The sequence below is a fragment of the Sander lucioperca genome, chromosome 8, assembly GCF_008315115.2.
Source record: "Sander lucioperca isolate FBNREF2018 chromosome 8, SLUC_FBN_1.2, whole genome shotgun sequence".
Taxonomy (NCBI): domain Eukaryota; kingdom Metazoa; phylum Chordata; class Actinopteri; order Perciformes; family Percidae; genus Sander; species Sander lucioperca.
The window spans coordinates 28,987,681-29,004,788 of record NC_050180.1 but is presented as its reverse complement, the minus strand read 5'-3'; the positions used below and the strand labels follow the sequence as shown (position 1 = coordinate 29,004,788).

At 41.3% G+C, this 17,108-nt stretch overlaps 1 protein-coding gene across 22 annotated transcripts in view; it reads left to right on the top strand.

Moving 5' to 3' along the window:
• Positions 1-17,108, top strand: part of gramd1bb (GRAM domain containing 1Bb) — a 128,408-nt gene that overhangs the window by 99,431 nt on the left and 11,869 nt on the right. For 10 of the 22 annotated variants that reach the window (XM_031290899.2, XM_031290916.2, XM_031290901.2 and 7 more), the window contains 7 exons: positions 3,409-3,619; positions 7,052-7,072; positions 8,534-8,557; positions 11,078-11,098; positions 11,791-11,814; positions 16,213-16,297; positions 16,942-17,045. In XM_031290899.2, coding sequence (XP_031146759.1) covers positions 3,409-3,619; positions 7,052-7,072; positions 8,534-8,557; positions 11,078-11,098; positions 11,791-11,814; positions 16,213-16,297; positions 16,942-17,045 — 490 coding nt within the window. The remainder of the gene's footprint in view (positions 1-3,408; positions 3,620-7,051; positions 7,073-8,533; positions 8,558-11,077; positions 11,099-11,790; positions 11,815-16,212; positions 16,298-16,941; positions 17,046-17,108) is intronic. The other 12 variants (XM_031290906.2, XM_036004653.1, XM_036004652.1 and 9 more) reach the window with 7 other exon arrangements.

The window sequence follows — 17,108 nt, the reverse complement described above, 5'->3', positions numbered from 1 at the left end:
CATCTCCGTTTTCAAAAATAACATTGTGCACAGCTGTCAGTTTTCAGAAAAGTGTTTGTTTACACGTACCCATGTATATATGCCCTCAATGCCGTCAAGAGCATGCTAAACCTGTAGGTGGCAGTGTAACGAGACGCTCAAGCCCACGTTAGTCAATCAGAATCCCGAAAATAGCAACAACAGCAACAAATCACTTCCTCTCTCTTCTCTTCCTCACTTCCTCGGCTGCCTAAACCTCCGTTTGTCTCAGTTTACATGTAAACGTGCAAACAAAGTTTTCCAAAATCTCCACTCTGGTCGGAGTTTTTAGAAAGAATCATTTTGAATTCTCTGTTTGCATGTAAACTAAGGGCACAAACGAAGGGAAATGTCTCTGTTTTTCAAAATAACCATGTACGTGTAAACGGGGTATATGAAAAGTGTCTGCCGTGAACTAGGTCTATTGATTAATTTATCTTAAAACGAGAGGCGACAGAATCTGAGTGGCTTATCACCTTTGCTAAACAATTTGATGGGGAAGACCTTCCCTGACTAATTTGTCTGCCTCAAATCAAGCACATTAAATGTGTTGAGAGGGATATTGATATTTTTACATACACCATCTACTCCAACTTGCATGTGTTCTGCTTGTGTGTGTAACCCAGTCTCCTGGCTCACACAGAGATTATCATGCATGCTGAATATCAGTGTACTCTGCTTTCTCCCATCATAGTGAGCATTTGTACTCCAACGTTATACCCTGATGGATGACATACACCACCTACTAAACCAGAGATTTGATAAAAACAATAATAATAGGAACCTGGGTGGTATTTCAGGTAGAAGGTTTAACAAACTCTGAGTCTAACCCTGATGTCTGAGTTGATTTACCCTGAGATGGGAAACTCTGAGTTTTCGGTTTCAGAACAGCTGATATGAGTTGGTTCAATCACCACCACAATAAAAAGGCTGCATGAATGGAGCCATGATACTACGATCCACCATGGCAACAACCACAAACAAACGGGTCGGCGGAAATACTCATGCGCACGTACAGCGAGTTAAAAAAAAAAAAAAACGGTGGCTGCTGCAAGAGAGAGAGAATTTACGTGGGAGAAAATTGCTGCTAGAGTAAATGCGTATATTCCAATATAGTGTATATCATATTTAATCGTAAGTATAGCCTAATATTACTGGTGAAATGGTATTGAACCTATAATCTATTTCATTTCTGCGGACGAAAAAGTACTACACCTACTAATCCCATTCTGAGGCTGCAGCGCCATCATTAACAGCATTATAATTCATAATCTTTTATTTCAAAGGGTTTACATCATTCACCTGCAATCCTGTGGAACTCCTTTTAAAAACGTTTAAAACACGTTTCAGAGCAGGTCACACTCTTCTGACGGCCCTTTGCTACAGTGGCTTTACTAATATGCTCAGCATCACCAATGTTATAAAGACAAATTCCGTTTGCAAAAAAACGTAATGCGACACAAATAGTCTGCAGGTATGTAAGAGCATAGATGGGCGACGTTAGTTATATGAGAACGGATAAGGTTATGTAGCCTAGGCTACATAACTGATCGACCGGGAAGAAAAACGATACCGCTCAAATAGGAAGTTATCTAAAAATTAAAATGTCGGGGTTTCAATATCATCTCCCGACATATAACACCCTGCGAAGTAAAGCATCTTCTTCATCAACGGGATCGTCGACAAAAGGAAATGCCATGTTTTGAGAAATAAAACATTTTATAGTCTGCCTAACATGGTTAAAAAACCAACATAATTTTTTTTAATTCATGCCGATAACAAACTGCGCTAAAATGCGCCTGATACAGACTGAATGAATGAATGAGGAAATGAAAGAGCGCTGTGTCAGAGGGAGGAGACTGAGAGAAACTTAAGGTTTATTGAAGAAAACCTGCTCCCGACCAGGTTAGGTTCACAGGCTCAGTTACCATAGTAACTGACTCTGAGGTTAAGTTACCTCTCTTTCTGAAACAGAAAACCCAGAGTTTCCCTCATCTCAGGGTTAACAAACTCAGAGTTTTCACTAAACCTGCTTTCTGAAATACCACCCCGGAGGTTAACAATTTAAAACTGCATCCCTGCACTAAGGAGTCATCTGGCATTCACCTGCCACTGAGCTGTGGCAGCAATAGAAGTTTACTTCAAATTATAAATGTCGAACAGTTAATGTCTTTCAAAGACACAAATGCAAATGTACTCCTAATCATGTCAGTAGGGACTAATCAGGAGTCAGTGCAGAGTACACAAATGTACAGTACAGTCACGATCATCCACTAAACAGCAGACCATTTGGTAATCACATAAATTGATGTCAGATATACCATAATACAGGAATGGATTATCTATCCCCATGCATTAAACAGATGAGAAGGCTCATTGTTGACCTTGCCTTTGTAAATTAACCAGCTACTGGTACAGCAGACTCTGACAGTGACGGACGCTGTCAACGCTGCCCTGTATGATGTAGGGCTCTAAGCTGCACTGAAGTCCTGAATGTAACAGTAGATCAGTAATTCATGGCCACTAACAGCAGCCATTGGCCGGCAGTGACGTAATGGCTTGCATAACGCCATGTCAAGTAACTGTGCCTGGTAGGCGCACTGCCACGCAGATCACTTACAGGGCCTTTTGTCTGCTTCTGTCATTGTGAGGAGAAGGCTTCTAGCTGAGCCGTGTGTGTGTGTGTGTGTGTGTGTGTGTGTGTGTTTTTTCAGTGTCTAGTGCTGGATCACAGAGGCTACCTGATAGCAACGTACGATGGAAAGAAGGAAAGGGACTACTTGTCTCAAGTCAATAGTCCTTCCCCAGAATATACTGTAATCATGTGTTATAGGCCCACTTTAAGAACCAGAATGATGACCTCCACCTGCCATTGTATCTCTGATCATTTAATCCTTGTGATGTCTTATAGAGTGGCTTTTCTACAGCCATGGAAACCATTCTTGTGTTTCAGGGGAAAAGATCCGATATCTTAATCAAATTGCAGATGGGCTCAAAAACAAACATATATTTCTTTATTTCTTTTGAAGTGTGCAATAGTGCGAAAATCCTCCGGTCATGCGTGACGGTGTTTTGTTTCCGTCGCTGCTGCTGCTGTTGTTGTTGTTGTTGTTGTTGTTGGTTTCCTGTATTAGCTTAGCTGTCGTTAGCCAGGTTAGCAAGACTGTTAAGCCTCAAATGATGTAAGCATGGGGAAACAGGTTCTGTGCCGTGCTGCTGTCACACACTGATCTATAAACTAATGACACTACCTTGAATGGTGTTTACATTGATACAGTATTATTATGATTCATGTGATGCACTTAAAGTGTAATTTGGAAGACTGTTCAAATATTTTTTGTAAGAATATGATTTTCTCATCCCTCTTTCTCTCTTTCTCTTGTCTTTTAGCACTGCCAGTAACTCAAACAAGAGCACCCCCGCCTGCTCACCAGTCCTGCGTAAACGCTCGCGCTCTCCCACACCACAGAGCCAGGAGGGTGAGAACATGGTGGAGAAGGGTTCTGACCACTCTTCTGACAAATCCCCCTCCACGCCCGAGCAGGTCGTCCAGAGAACATACTCCCTGCAGTCAGCAAGAAGCGGCGGAAAGAACTCAAAGGTGAGCGACCAGGGAGGCTCCTTTTTTTTAACCTGTTTGACACATTTCCTTGGTACCTGTTTGATATAAATAAAGGGTAGCCTCACAGTTTGAACTGTGGTACACTTTTACCAGAGTTTAAAACATATTTAGTATCCAGCTCTCAGCACAAAAAAGTAAAACCACACAAAGTTCTCAGTCCTTTCAAGAATGCTCACAGTGTGTCCGTTCCTCTAAAAAGAGTCAGTGTTGTGAAGAGGGATTCAGGAAGAGAACAAACATACAGCACTTTGTGAATTACAAAGTCGCTCTTAATGTTTTCACAGAACAGCTGTTGTGAAAGGCTTCACTGTGGGACACAAGGTGCCAATTTCACACACAGATGGATTAAGGTTAGACCGGTCAGGATAAGGCTTAAAGGAACACGCCGACTTATTGGGACTTCAGCTTATTCACCGTAACCCCCAGAGTTAGACAAGTCGATACATACCCTTCTCATCTCCGAGCGTGTTGTAACTCTGTCTGACGCCCCCAGCGCTAGCTTAGCCTAGCACAGATCCTGGAGGTAACCGGTTCCAACTAGCCTACTGCTCCGAATAAGTGACAAAATAACGCCAACATGTTCCTGTTTACATGTTGTGATTTGTATAGTCACAGGGTGTACAAATAACAAGGTCACTATGCTTTTACTATCTAGTAATTGTTGACTCTATTACTCCAACTCTGAGTGAACTCCAGGCAAACTCTCTGCTCCTCACCACTAGCAAATCACTCCGCCCAAGTAGCAGAAGTAGCAGTGCTTCGCCTTTCTGAGAATATAGTTCCCAGTTTGTATACGGTTAGAAGATGTCTGTGTCTCATATGACCTTGTTATTTGTACACGCTGTGACTATACAATTCACAACATGTAAATAGGAACATGTTGGCGTTATTTTGTCACTTATTCAGAGCAGTAGGCTAGTTGGAACCGTTTACCTCCAGGATCTGTACTAAACAGGCTAGCGGTGGGGGTGTCAGACAGAGTTACAACACGCACGGAGATGAGAAGGGTATGTATCGACTTGTCTAACTCTGGGGGTTACTGTGAATAAGCTAAACCAAAAGCATAAACAGCACACATTATGACTCATTATACTTGTTGTATGTGATGGCTAGGTGGACATATTTGATTTATAAAAACACAGCACGCTTTTTACCACTTACTCTGACCAGTGTAATTGTGCAGTACACTTCAACATCATGCTAACACTTGACTCACAAACTCATAAAGAATATGTTATAATCACTTTATTGCAAAAAGAAACCATGTGTATGAGTGCTTGTGAAACAGTTCTACAACTTTCATGTTTACTTAAAGTAAGAATATGACATGTTATCTTTTTCTTGTGACACACATCAGAAATACATTAAAATGAGGTTAGAACCTGAGTGCTTATAGGGATTATAGTGACTTTATGATACTGCAGTCGAGATGACGTGGCAACTCTTACTGTCACATGTGCATTCATTCATAAACTGACTGCAAAAGCGCGTCAGAGTCGCCCCAGCTGTATTCCTTTTTCCCAGTGTAGTGACGCACCCTCTATGATTGATTATTGACTTGTACATACTGATATGTAACTAGTGAGCTGCAACTATCACTCTCCTCCCTCAGGAGAGATTGCACCCTCCTCTCCATTCCAGCCGTTCATTTTGACATCCCATTATACTCTCTAGTTTTGTACTCTCTCTTTCCTTTCCTAAAACTATGACACACTGTGATTAAGCGTGTTGTGTTTAGTTGTTAGTTGATCTTGGCTTATTTTACTCACTTTTGGTATTTTCTATGCTCATCAAAAGGGGACGTTTGAATTAGAGGTCAAAGAAAGCTTGTGCATCAGTCATCTCTGAGCTCAAATCAGTGTTTTACAGACAGGACAAGGATTCAGGGTGTGCGGGGATGTGGTATGGTGCACAGCTTTAAATAAGGTGCAGCAACTAACAAACAGCATGTCTTCATCAAAGTACTGTAATATTAAAATTACTGGATGAAGACGTGCTAGTTGTTGAAAGGTTGGTTTCTGCACCTTATTAAAAACCTACTAACCTACTTACCAAAAAAAACATGTGTGCTCCACATCATATCCTTCCTAAACTAGTTGTGTATTTGTTGCCTTTAGTCAAGATAGTTTTGTTGTGGATCCTTTTAGGTTGTTAGATGGACACATACTACAGATTGTAAACAGCTTTCCACAACACACTACCGTATGCATTGACAGGTCATGATAATACAGGAGCATTTCTTTGTCCTGATTCTAAGATTGTGATTGGACATTCAAGAAATAACACCTAAGCCTAAAATGCAGTTGAGAAATATGCTATGTTTGGGTTTAAAGAAGACATGTTTCTTAAGTCTCTCTTAAAACAATAGTTAGGTACCCGTATGAAAATTGAAACTTCCTTACATTTCCTACTGCTAATACTGGACATCAAGAGATTCTTTTTTTGATGGGATTCCAATTTAAGTGATGGAGGACAAAATGAACAGTCCATTAAGGTGGATTTTTTGATCTTAATTACATTAAAAGTCTATTAAGAAGGGATCTCTTGATGGCCAGAATGAACAGGAGGAATGATTTAAAAAAAAAAAAAACTTTCAATGTACAAATGTAAATAACATGTAACTATTGTCTTAAAAAAATAAAAAAGGGGGGACCTATCCTTTTAACAGCAGGTTGGACAGCTTATTGTCGTTGACAAAGTGTTTCCAGGTTACTGAATAGATTACTGATTACTGATTGTTGCTTGTCATGTCTGTTTAAGCTCTTTGTCTAAACAGTGGTTGCTGCAACTCTTAATAGATAAGTCAAAAACAGAAATAGAGTGATTGCATCTGTTTGACATCCTAAGCTCTTATTGAAGAAACAATTCACATTGATAGAAAAAGGTGCAAAACAGAAGAGTTCAGGTGTTGTATTTGCTGTCCTCCTCCTCACCTGCATCTCCCCTTCACATCTGAACTCGGTGACAGATTAAGTCTTTCAGGTTGTTTCACAGGAGCACGTGGCTCTAATGTTTTGTATGCTCAGCACTCGTTTGAGCTTTCAAAATGTTAGAAATAAGCCATGCCACTCCCGTCTTCATTTACCTTCTCATTCGGTCCTCATCTGTCTCTGCTGTTTTAAATCACTTGTCGTTTTTGTCTCTTTTTCTTTAATCATTTTTGTCTCCACAACACAGTGTGCACGCCTTCTCTCTCTCTCTCTCTCTCTCTCTCTCTCTCTCTCTCTCTCTCTCTCTCTCTCTCTCTCTCTATCTGCTGCTGCCACATGCCATATGATACTGTTTGTCATCTGATAATGACTGTTCAGCTCTTCTGTTGGTACTTTCAGCTGTTTCTTCTTGCAGTTGATTTCTTTTTATTTTCAATTTTCTATCTGATTTTTCTTTGTTCTTCTCCTGATTGCATGCTAGTCTCACAAGCGACTTTCCAAAGTAAGCATTACTCTTTTTTCTGTTCTTCAAATATCTCTGTGCCCACCCTCCCTCTGCCCCACCTCTTGTCTTGTGAGCTGCTCTGTGGAAATGTCCGAACACTGTTTGCAATGCTTCACCCTGAACCCAGCTTGTTCCTGTGCACACTGCAACCGTTACAAGCCCCATCTGCACCCACAATCATAGCAGATGGACATTTCTTTGAAACAGACAAACCCCACTCAACCTTACTCCCTCTCCACTCCTGTCATGTATTTTCCTTTATGGTGATATGCAATGTAGCAAATTCCTAATTTTCAAGTATTTGTGTTAATCTTGGTGTACATACTGTATATACTGTAAATATAGTCAGGATCAGAATATGCTCTTTTCAGCCTTATTTTTAAGATCTTGTCAGATTCCAAGAATGAAAATGAATACTTTTGGCGCCCAATACCACGTATAAATTCTTCTCTCTATTCCTGTCCCTTTTTCTTGTGTTGGCCCTCTCCCTCTCTTAACACACTTATTCCGTTTTGGTACATTTTGGTAATGAGAGCTTTATATCTGTCTTGCTGTGTAACGACCCGACTGCAGAGGGATAAACTCTTAAAAATTCTGCCAGCATCCCAGTCCAGAGCTCCAGAACTACATCATTATTTGAGCTGCCCAGCTCTGTTGCCACATGAGAGGATCCGTCCTGCTTTTTTCTCGCACCACAAACCCCAAAATCCCCCTCTCCTTCCTCTACATGGACCACAGACTAGTGTCATTTTTTTAGTGCATTGCCTATATTGTCGCTTCATCCATTCAATTTGCTACTTATCAGGCTTCATCACCACTTTCTTTTTTATCACTCATTAAATGTATCGCAGAGTAGGGGTCTCATTTGTGTCAACATTTTAGAGACACAGGGAGACAATAAATGCCTCATGATGCTCTTTTTGCACACACATACATCCCAATTGATTACATTACTTTTCATTTCTGTGCCACAGTCCAACCCCCCCACCCCAACCCTATTGCAACCCCCCCCCCCCCCCTCCACCACCACCACTCCCACCCCCAATGTGAGCCTCTGTGGTCAGCAGCGGTCACATGACCCCAGACATGGCGTGAGGTCATCCCAGCAATGTGAGCTTGATCACCCTAGCCCTAATGCAATCCAAATAAAAGAGTGCATTCAGCGAAAGGGCCTCTCTGCAGCAAATGCCATATGACGATAATAGTGATGATGACACAACAATAATCAATCAGGCTTCTCATGTAACATGCAAGCTAGATGGAGAGTCAAATTTAGTAGCTGCAAAGTCAGACCTCTGAAACTATCGTATTGTAATGGCAGTTATGTACTTCAGAGTTGTTTTATGAGCCACAACACATTGGACCTCAGCTTCTCCTCTCTCATTTCCTATTTATTTCTGTGCTCATGTTGTTCACTGCTTTGGTTAACATTTTGTTTTCTCTTTAATTTTCTTTCAGTATGACAGACTAAACCTGATTAAAGTAAGCATTTCTTCTTGTTTTCATTTGACCCATTGACAATCCCCGCTGGCCCCCATTAAATCCCCCAGCTCTCTACTTCCTCTGTAGCTGTGCGACTGTAGGATCCCCTTTTTCAGCCCCTCGTGTCCTTTCCCGTGCTTTCCATCTCCTGAATTAATGTAAAAGGACAGTGATTTGTGAACTGTGTAAAACAGTTTATTCTAAAATGTATTTATAGTGCAGATTATGCATTATTTAATGACTGACTGACTGACTGACTGTATCAGCTGTCAGACGGTCCTGCGAAAAACGGAGTTTTCCCAATCATTTTAAATGGGGGTAGTGTGTTTAGGCTGCGGCGGTTGTCGAGACAGATTCAACTTTTGGAGAAACGCAACCCGACTTCAACCTGCGGTGGCCAATCACGTAACCGGTGATCAGACTTCTCTCTTTCTCCGTGAAATGAAACTGCCTTCAAGTGCAGTCAGAAATGTCGAGATCTATAAAAGTTCCAACGGAAAACAATTATTGTGAAATATAAAGTGCTACATTGGGGCCCTTCATGTAAAAACTGATGCCACCCTGGTATTCGTTTCCAGTGACAGGGCAGGTTGCTGGTGTTTGAACCCATCAATTGCACAATTTTAAGGGTGTGCTTGCCATCGTGGTAGAGACATTTTTGATGTTTCTAAATCTGGGCTGATTTATCTGCTAAAAAATTTCATTTTGTGACAAATGTCCAAAACAAACTTGAAATTTGGTCCTAATTCTCTTGAAGCTGTGTATCCAGCAAAAAGAAAGCTTCCAGTTTTGTAATCCACAGCCCCAGATGTAGTGACATTTAAACCAAATGATATAGTTCAGAGTTATACAAACAGACCCAAACCACTGTAAATCACAGAGGAGTCCCAGGCAAAACTCTATTCAACTGTTGGATAGTCTCTCTCTTTCTCTCTCTTTCTCTCTCTCTCTCTCTCTCTCTCTCTCTCTCTCTCTCTCTCTCCACACGTATACAGTCACAATAAATAATCCCTCTCTGTCTAAATAATGCTGTCATAAATCTCACAAACCCACAAGTGTGCAGTCACACAAAGTCAAACACAATGGGACACAAAACTTATCCAGACAATGGCCTCAAAGTAATTCCTCTCTCGTGTCTCTGTCACCTTCAAATCAGATTAGCCCACATTAGCCCAGCTATCGTCACAGCCAGGCCTCAGGCCTGCTACTGCAGCTCACAGCCCGCTAACTCCACACACAGCATATAACCACCAAACCCTATCAGACACAGAGAAAATGCAGACGCCGTCAACCCTTGGCACAAAAGACAAATCGAATGTGCAATGAACTGTGCTACATTTAGATTGTGAGGCAAATTATTGTGGCCATTTGTAAGACTATCCACTAGGTCAAAATAAGAAGAAAAAAACACATTCTCACTCAATCTACAGTGATATTATTCTCACTGTAATCAAGTTTGCAAAAATTCAGTAATATTCAACAGTGTTGTCTTGCTAGGAAAGGTCCAACTATAACTCATGAAAAGCTCTCTAACATAGGAAAAATAAGATTTTGTTTGATTTTGAAATTGTTTGAGTTATTCTTTTTTGCTTTAACTGAAAATGTGGTGCTTTTATTTATTGTACTACTGGAATTAGACACTGGATATCACTTTTTACCCCTCTATTCTCCCTGTTCTCCCCCTGAATACCCTCTTCCTTGTTTCACCCTCTGAATGATCACCTGCATGTTTCCCCTCTCAGACCTTTGCTATTAGACTGTTAGAGCAGAAAGTGTGTTTATGTGGCTGGAAAAATATTGTAATGTCATAGTGATTAAGATACATCTCTGCTGCCCTCTGCTGTCATAAAACTTGCAACAGAATCAATTGGTTGTTTATGAAGAATTAAATCTGATGGTTGTAAAATGTTGAACATTATTGAAAACAAGATTAAAATCATTTCAATGTGTGATGGAACAACCTTCAGATAGATTATTGGTGACTGAATGTTTTTTTTAAGACAGAGATGGACATATTGTAGTGCAAAAAACTTTTAACTGTATATCTAATGTACTATTGCAATATATGGCAGGTTTGGAGTGGAATTACTTTCAGGTTCTCAGATTCCTATATTTGATTGATTGATTGATTGATTGATTGATTGATCAATGAATGTTTTATTCAAAGAACTTTGTGTCATTCTGTAAATATTAGTGTTATTTGAGTGATGAGGTGAGTGAACTGAAGGAAAAGTTCACACTGTGTTTACCTCAGCACTTTGAGGTTCAAAATTAAGCATAGTTGAAACGAACATCGGTCTCTGGCTTCTAAATAGTGTTCCTGTAATTCCTGGCAGGAACGATTATGAGGTACAGTGTGACCTTCATGGCCTGCTGTAACTTGGTACGATCGGGTCGATCATGTTTCACACCCTCTGTATGTCTGTATGAACTCACAAGCCTGCTTCAGCATGTACAGGTTTCACAGAGTTAAATACATCCTCTCTCTCTCTCTCTCTCTCTCTCTCTCTCTCTCCACAGAAGAGCCAAAGCTGGTACAACGTAAGTCACACCTTGTTTTTATTTACATTATCAACATATGTGAAGTCTTATATGGGTGTGTATGTGTGCTGGTGTGATTTCACGTCATGTGGGTGACTCCTGGAAGTCTCTGAGTTGTTTTTAGTGGCGTGTTCTGCTTACGAGATGAAAGGATGTTGTCCTTGACCCTGTTTACTGGAGCACCAGATCACTAGTGTGGGTTACTGGTCTTCCAGGCTGGGATTATCAGCATGGGCTTAAAAGAGCAACAGGTGGCCCTTTCTGATGCAGGGAATCAAGGGAATGGGAAGACTACAGTATAATAATTATAGTTTCTTCTTCATGGTACACACAGTATAGACAACAAAGCCAGGGTGTTGCAGTTCTATATTGCACCACAAGATGGCGAGCCTACTCTATTTCTGACCCCAGCATAATTCTTTTCCATGTGTTGAGCTGCAGAACAACTCCTCAATAATTATTTACAACCAACTTTTACACTGAAAAGCTGCCTGTTGTGATAGTTAAGCCCACAGAGTGAGCAAGAATGATATGATGTCATGGATGTGATGAATGATAGTGTGGGACTTGGACACCACTCAGTGTCAAACTCTACGTTTCCAGAAGTGTGTTTATTGGACTTTTTCCCATTTTATGTTGTTTTATTTCTTTTTTTTATTTTCTGTGTGTACACTCTTCCCCTCTCTCCCCAGCATGAAAGACAACACATCCTGAGAGTAAGCATGACTTGTATTCTTGTGCAACCCTGGATAACTTTCTGTCTCTCACGCTCTGTATCCTGGTTGTCAGACCGGTGGAATGATAACACCCCTTCTGCCTGTTTCTCATCCCATTGATTTCAATCAATGTTGTTACCACCTAATAGCAAAGCCACACTTTGGAGGAAGTGATTTTGACGTGTTTAAATAGACATTTGTCAAACTAAAGTTCTATAGTTTCATTTACAGAATTATTCTTTGCTTGTGGTCTTATTTAATTAATTCAAATTTATGTTAATAGTAGAGTGTTCTGGATGTTTGTGTCACCAGTCCCAGATGGTGATCAAAGTCCTGTCACCACTCAAACTTCTAATTCTGGTATGCAACAGGTGGTAACAAGCCCACTGGCTTTCTCACTGTACTAAACAAATCAGCAAACCATCACAAGGCCCTCTGGACGAGCCTTGAATGCCTTTGAACAACAGGGGAATGGAGCATGGCGCTTTAGGTCGTGGCATGTTTCCCTCCAGCCCAACTCCTGTTTCTGTGTCCATGTACTTTTACCTCAGTCGGCTGTGACTGGATCTGTGGGTGTCGTAACCCATGATGCACCTGCATGTACAGTAGGACAGCGTGTGCATGTGCGCACCTCTACATGGCAATGATGACTTCCCATGGCACTGAAACTACAGTGATTAAAAACCCATCCGTCCCAATGTGAGTTCTGAGCCTGTTAGAGATACGCACAGTCCACAGCCCTCTGATAGCGCCTGTTTATTCGCTTGCATCTACACAAGTTTGTTGCAATGTTTCCATTGCCGCCATACCCACAGGCTACAGGAAGTTAGCAACAAGAGGGAAAACACGGACAAACTTTAGACAGCGAATTAATACAATTTGTTTAGATCTACATAGATCGATGCAGCAGAGAGTGTACGTCAGGCCTTTCACATTGCTTCACTCAGATCGATATGCGCCATCATACTTTGCCTTTCAAATGACTAACAACACAGTAAAAGGATGGTATTGTTGTTAACAGCATGGACTCGCACACCTCGAGCCCTCACCCCCCTTAAAACACTAAAACCCCACCCTGGTTTACAGTACCAGTCTCTTCCATCCCCTACTGTTTGTCCAGCGTTAATAGTTAACCAAATCCCTAAACACTGTATCCACAGTCCCACCTCATCCCAAGTATGACACTGTCACCTGAACGCTGGTCGCTGCATCAGTCACAATGCCCTCTTTCTTTGCTTGATTCATTGGAGGAAATGAATTGAATGAGCAGGAAGTAAAGGACCAATCTCTGCACGGACGCCACAAGTAATTTCGAGGAATGATTTGTTCTGCCGTCAATTTTTAAGAAGACTAACCCTCATTCCGCGTAAATTTCATTAACATGATGTAAAGCCATTTCCAACAGGATAAAGGCCTTTTTAGAGCTGTGCATCAATAATCAGCCCTGTTTTTCAAAAGGCCTGCTGCTGAAGATTGTTTTCATGTCTGTTTTTCCTGCATCTCCTCAATGGCCTGTTGAAGTGAGGATTGGGAATTACCTGCAGAGGAAAGGTGGAAGTCATGGCTGAATTCCAGTGCAGATAATGTGGGCTACAAATTTGCTTCAGCCAGCAGGAGTCAATGAAATGCAAGTTGTAGTAACATCTTTTTTTCATTGCTGCTGGGACTTCCATCACTATGCCCACCTTCTTGACTCTTGAAATATTTTTAGTTAAGAATACCAATTGTTTTTTTAAGCGCTGCTAAAATAGGAGCTGCAAGCTCTGCATTTTTCTTGCCTGCTTAGAGTAACAGAGGGTGATCAAGTATCATGAGTACATGGATGACCCCAATACCAAGGCATGGAGAAAGGAGGGGGTGCTACATATACTTAAATAACTTTCAAATGTGTACTTTTAGTACCTTTTAGTTTGGATTCCAGCAGCTTTTCATACATAAAATGATTGGTCAAAGGAAACCAACAAACAGAAATATTGACTGTATGTTTATCTGGCAACTTCACCCTGCGACCAAAGCTCTGGACTGCAAACCAGTGCAGAGCCTGTCAAGATTGATGGTGTTGTTTTGCAGGCGGAGGTAACTGGAGGTTATGCTCACATCTGTTCTCTGTAACTCACTCACTTGGACAGACAGCAAGACAGTCTCAACACATACTTCAGTGGGCTGAAAACATTGATTCCTCTTTTTTATTCAGTCCTGTTTTCTTTCCTCTTAGCCTCTTTCTTCCCATCCAGTTTGTTTGTATAAGCTCTCCTCTCCAGTCTCCATAAAGTAAACTCGCTTCATTCTTTTCTGGTCATAAGCTGGGTAATTACAAGGCAGTCAAACCTGGACAGCACCCCACTTACACACACTCAGCTCATATACTTACCAGGAGGAGAAAGCAGGAAAAAAGGAAAAAGCTCCCGGCATGATAATAAAGGACTTGTTGGCCGGGGTTACTAGAGGGCAACAGCCATAACTCCTCTCCCTGTGTGTGTGAAAGGAAGAGAGAGAGCCAGAGCACAACACAAGGATCATGTGGCTGGAGTGTGCCGTGACCACCGCTCAACGCTGAAAGGGAGCAGCACCCTAAACAGGGCGGATACTTAAGCTTCCAAACCAAAGGACTCACAAGCTCTGTCTACTCTTATTTTCCAAACCTCCTGTAACTGACAAGTCCTCCAACGTCAGAAAAGCCCGCTGGGCCCCCGTTTTGGAAAATTAGCTGCCATACAGGCGCCAAAAAGGATCTGGTGTGGTGAATATGGAATTGGATGAGGACTGTACGATTTCGGACTGGGAGGCCGTGCTGGAGCTGGATGAGGCGTTGGCAGGGTGGCTCCTGCAGGGTCCAGCTAGAGGGGAGTGGGGTTGGGAGTGTGGCTGGGCTGCCTCGGACCTTCAGGATCCTGTGTGGGACACTGAGGAGATCCCTGCTGTAAGTTGATCTCCACTTGTTGAAGCTGAAAACCACATGGAGATGAGTTAAGAAAGTGATGTGGAGAAGTTCAAAACTTTTGGGGTTTAGACAGATTTATTGAGCTCTTTTTAGGCAAAGTAAAGTCACAAGAGAGGGGTCAGAGAAAAGGCTTTGTATCACTTTTTATTATATGTTGCTGTAAGCATTCTATGGTAATTCCCCACTTCTAAAGAAAACAACTAGTTTGGGTGTGAGTCATAGCTATTTGAATTCTTCCAGAGTTCATAGAGGCCTGTTATTTGGAGTGTTCATCGGGTTACTGTGCAAGTAACTTGATGTATGAAAAGTGTGTAGGTGTGTTTCGGTTATTTTTGTTCACAGTTGAAGATTGTAAAAAAAGAAGCAACATGATGATGTGTGTAGTTAAGGCAGTCAAATTTCAATTCCAGGCAATTAGTTGGGGCTTTCAGAGATGTCACTCAGGGAAGTGTTTATCATCACCACATTTTTCTCAAAGGCAAGTAGAAGCATAAACAAACACTCCCAAACAGTATTTCAGTATTTCAACTGCTTTGTTTAAGAAGGGAAGCACATTTAGTCACTTTTAATATGAACAAGATGTTCTTTTCCCACCCGTGCTGATCCAAAGGGATATATTTTTCTTTTGTCTCGGCATATATCTTTTTATCGTGTTGGCAGCTATTGTTTCCTGAAGCTTTCCTGTTGAAGGGAAGCATCTGGCACCGATAGTGAGGACCGTCAGTTTGGCACACATTTGGAGATATTTAAAACATCACTCTCCTGTAAATAATTAAGTCCGCTGAAGCCCAGCAAAGAAAAGTATTATATTATATAATTACGTTGAATAGCATATCCTTCCCTGTGCTGAAAAGCATTTGTTTGACCAGGTTAATCAAAACCACTGTGCACAGTTTTGTTTGAGGTTTCATCAGTTGTCCTTCCCCTTGTCACTAGACAAAAGCATCATTGTCAGACACATGGTTGCTCTGTATTGCAAATATGAGAATGTGACTCATCTTGTAAATGCTCATAGTCATGGCAGCATGTGTTGTTGAATGATCTGCAGCAGGGTGATGTTTCGAAAATGCACTTTGTTATTGAGTATCATTACTGATGCAGCCTTAAAGATAATTCAGGCCACATACCTATGCTTGCAATTCACTATACATCCATTTGTAGTGCCTGTCAAAACCACCCACAGAGTGAATTCCATGGTATGGTTAGAGTACACCAGAATCCCGATCAAACCTGTGGGTAGTTTTAACAAGGGTATTTCACATGCTCCGGGAAACAAATAACTCGGGTCTGCGTCTGCGTGACAGAGACGGCACTTGTGAGTGAGTGAGTCAGAGAGCATGTTTAAATTTTGATTTTGGAAGTGTGTGTGTGTGTGTGTGTGTGTGTGTGTGTGTGCGTGCGTGCGTGCATGTTGGAAGCGTGTGTGTTGGTGTTTCTGACTCTGCTTGTCACTGCAGGTGCTGAGTCCGACATACAAGCAGCGCAATGAGGACTTTAGGAAACTCTTCAAGCAGCTCCCTGACACAGAGAGACTCATTGTGGGTGAGTGGAAGCCGCAGACACACAGGGCACACCGGCAGGGTGCAGCTAAGTTATTATTCATTAGAAAATTATTAATTTTGTCAGAACAGAGAGGAGACACAAACAAATATTGGACATGCCAGGTGTTGAACATCATGGCCTGATTTAAATATGTCTAGATCACTGACCATGTAAAAATAATACAATCCTCTACTAATTTTAGAGCAATTCTAACCTGGTAATGAATTTTTCCAGCAGTCTAAGCTACATACTGCACTATGCCATGAACCCATAATTAAAAAATAAAACTCTAGGTTAAAACTGACCTCATGGTTTATGAGTTTATGGTTTGGTAATGACGAGTCCCCAGCTAATAAACAAGATATACACACAATGGGAGTACTGAAATGCACTACAGTGAGGTTTCTTTGTAACAGTGAAGTGAGCTCTATCAAATTAACTGTTAATTTAAATGAATGTGATTAGATATCAGCATGTTCTTATGTCTGATCTCTTGATGGACATTTTTCGATGACCGTCTGAATTATTTAACACTTTTCTGTCTTAGTGTTGTTGTTACTCTGTGATGTAATTTGTAATTTTGCATCATACTTAACATGTGTGGTGGTATTTTTATCTAACAATGTAATGTCTTTATTCTCCAGACTACTCTTGTGCTCTTCAACGCGACATCCTCCTGCAGGGACGACTCTACCTCTCTGAGAACTGGATCTGTTTCTATAGCAACATCTTCCGCTGGGAAACACTGGTATGCTTTTTAATCCCCAGGATCTCTGTGCATTCCCAAGATTGTTAATGCTTATGTTTTCGG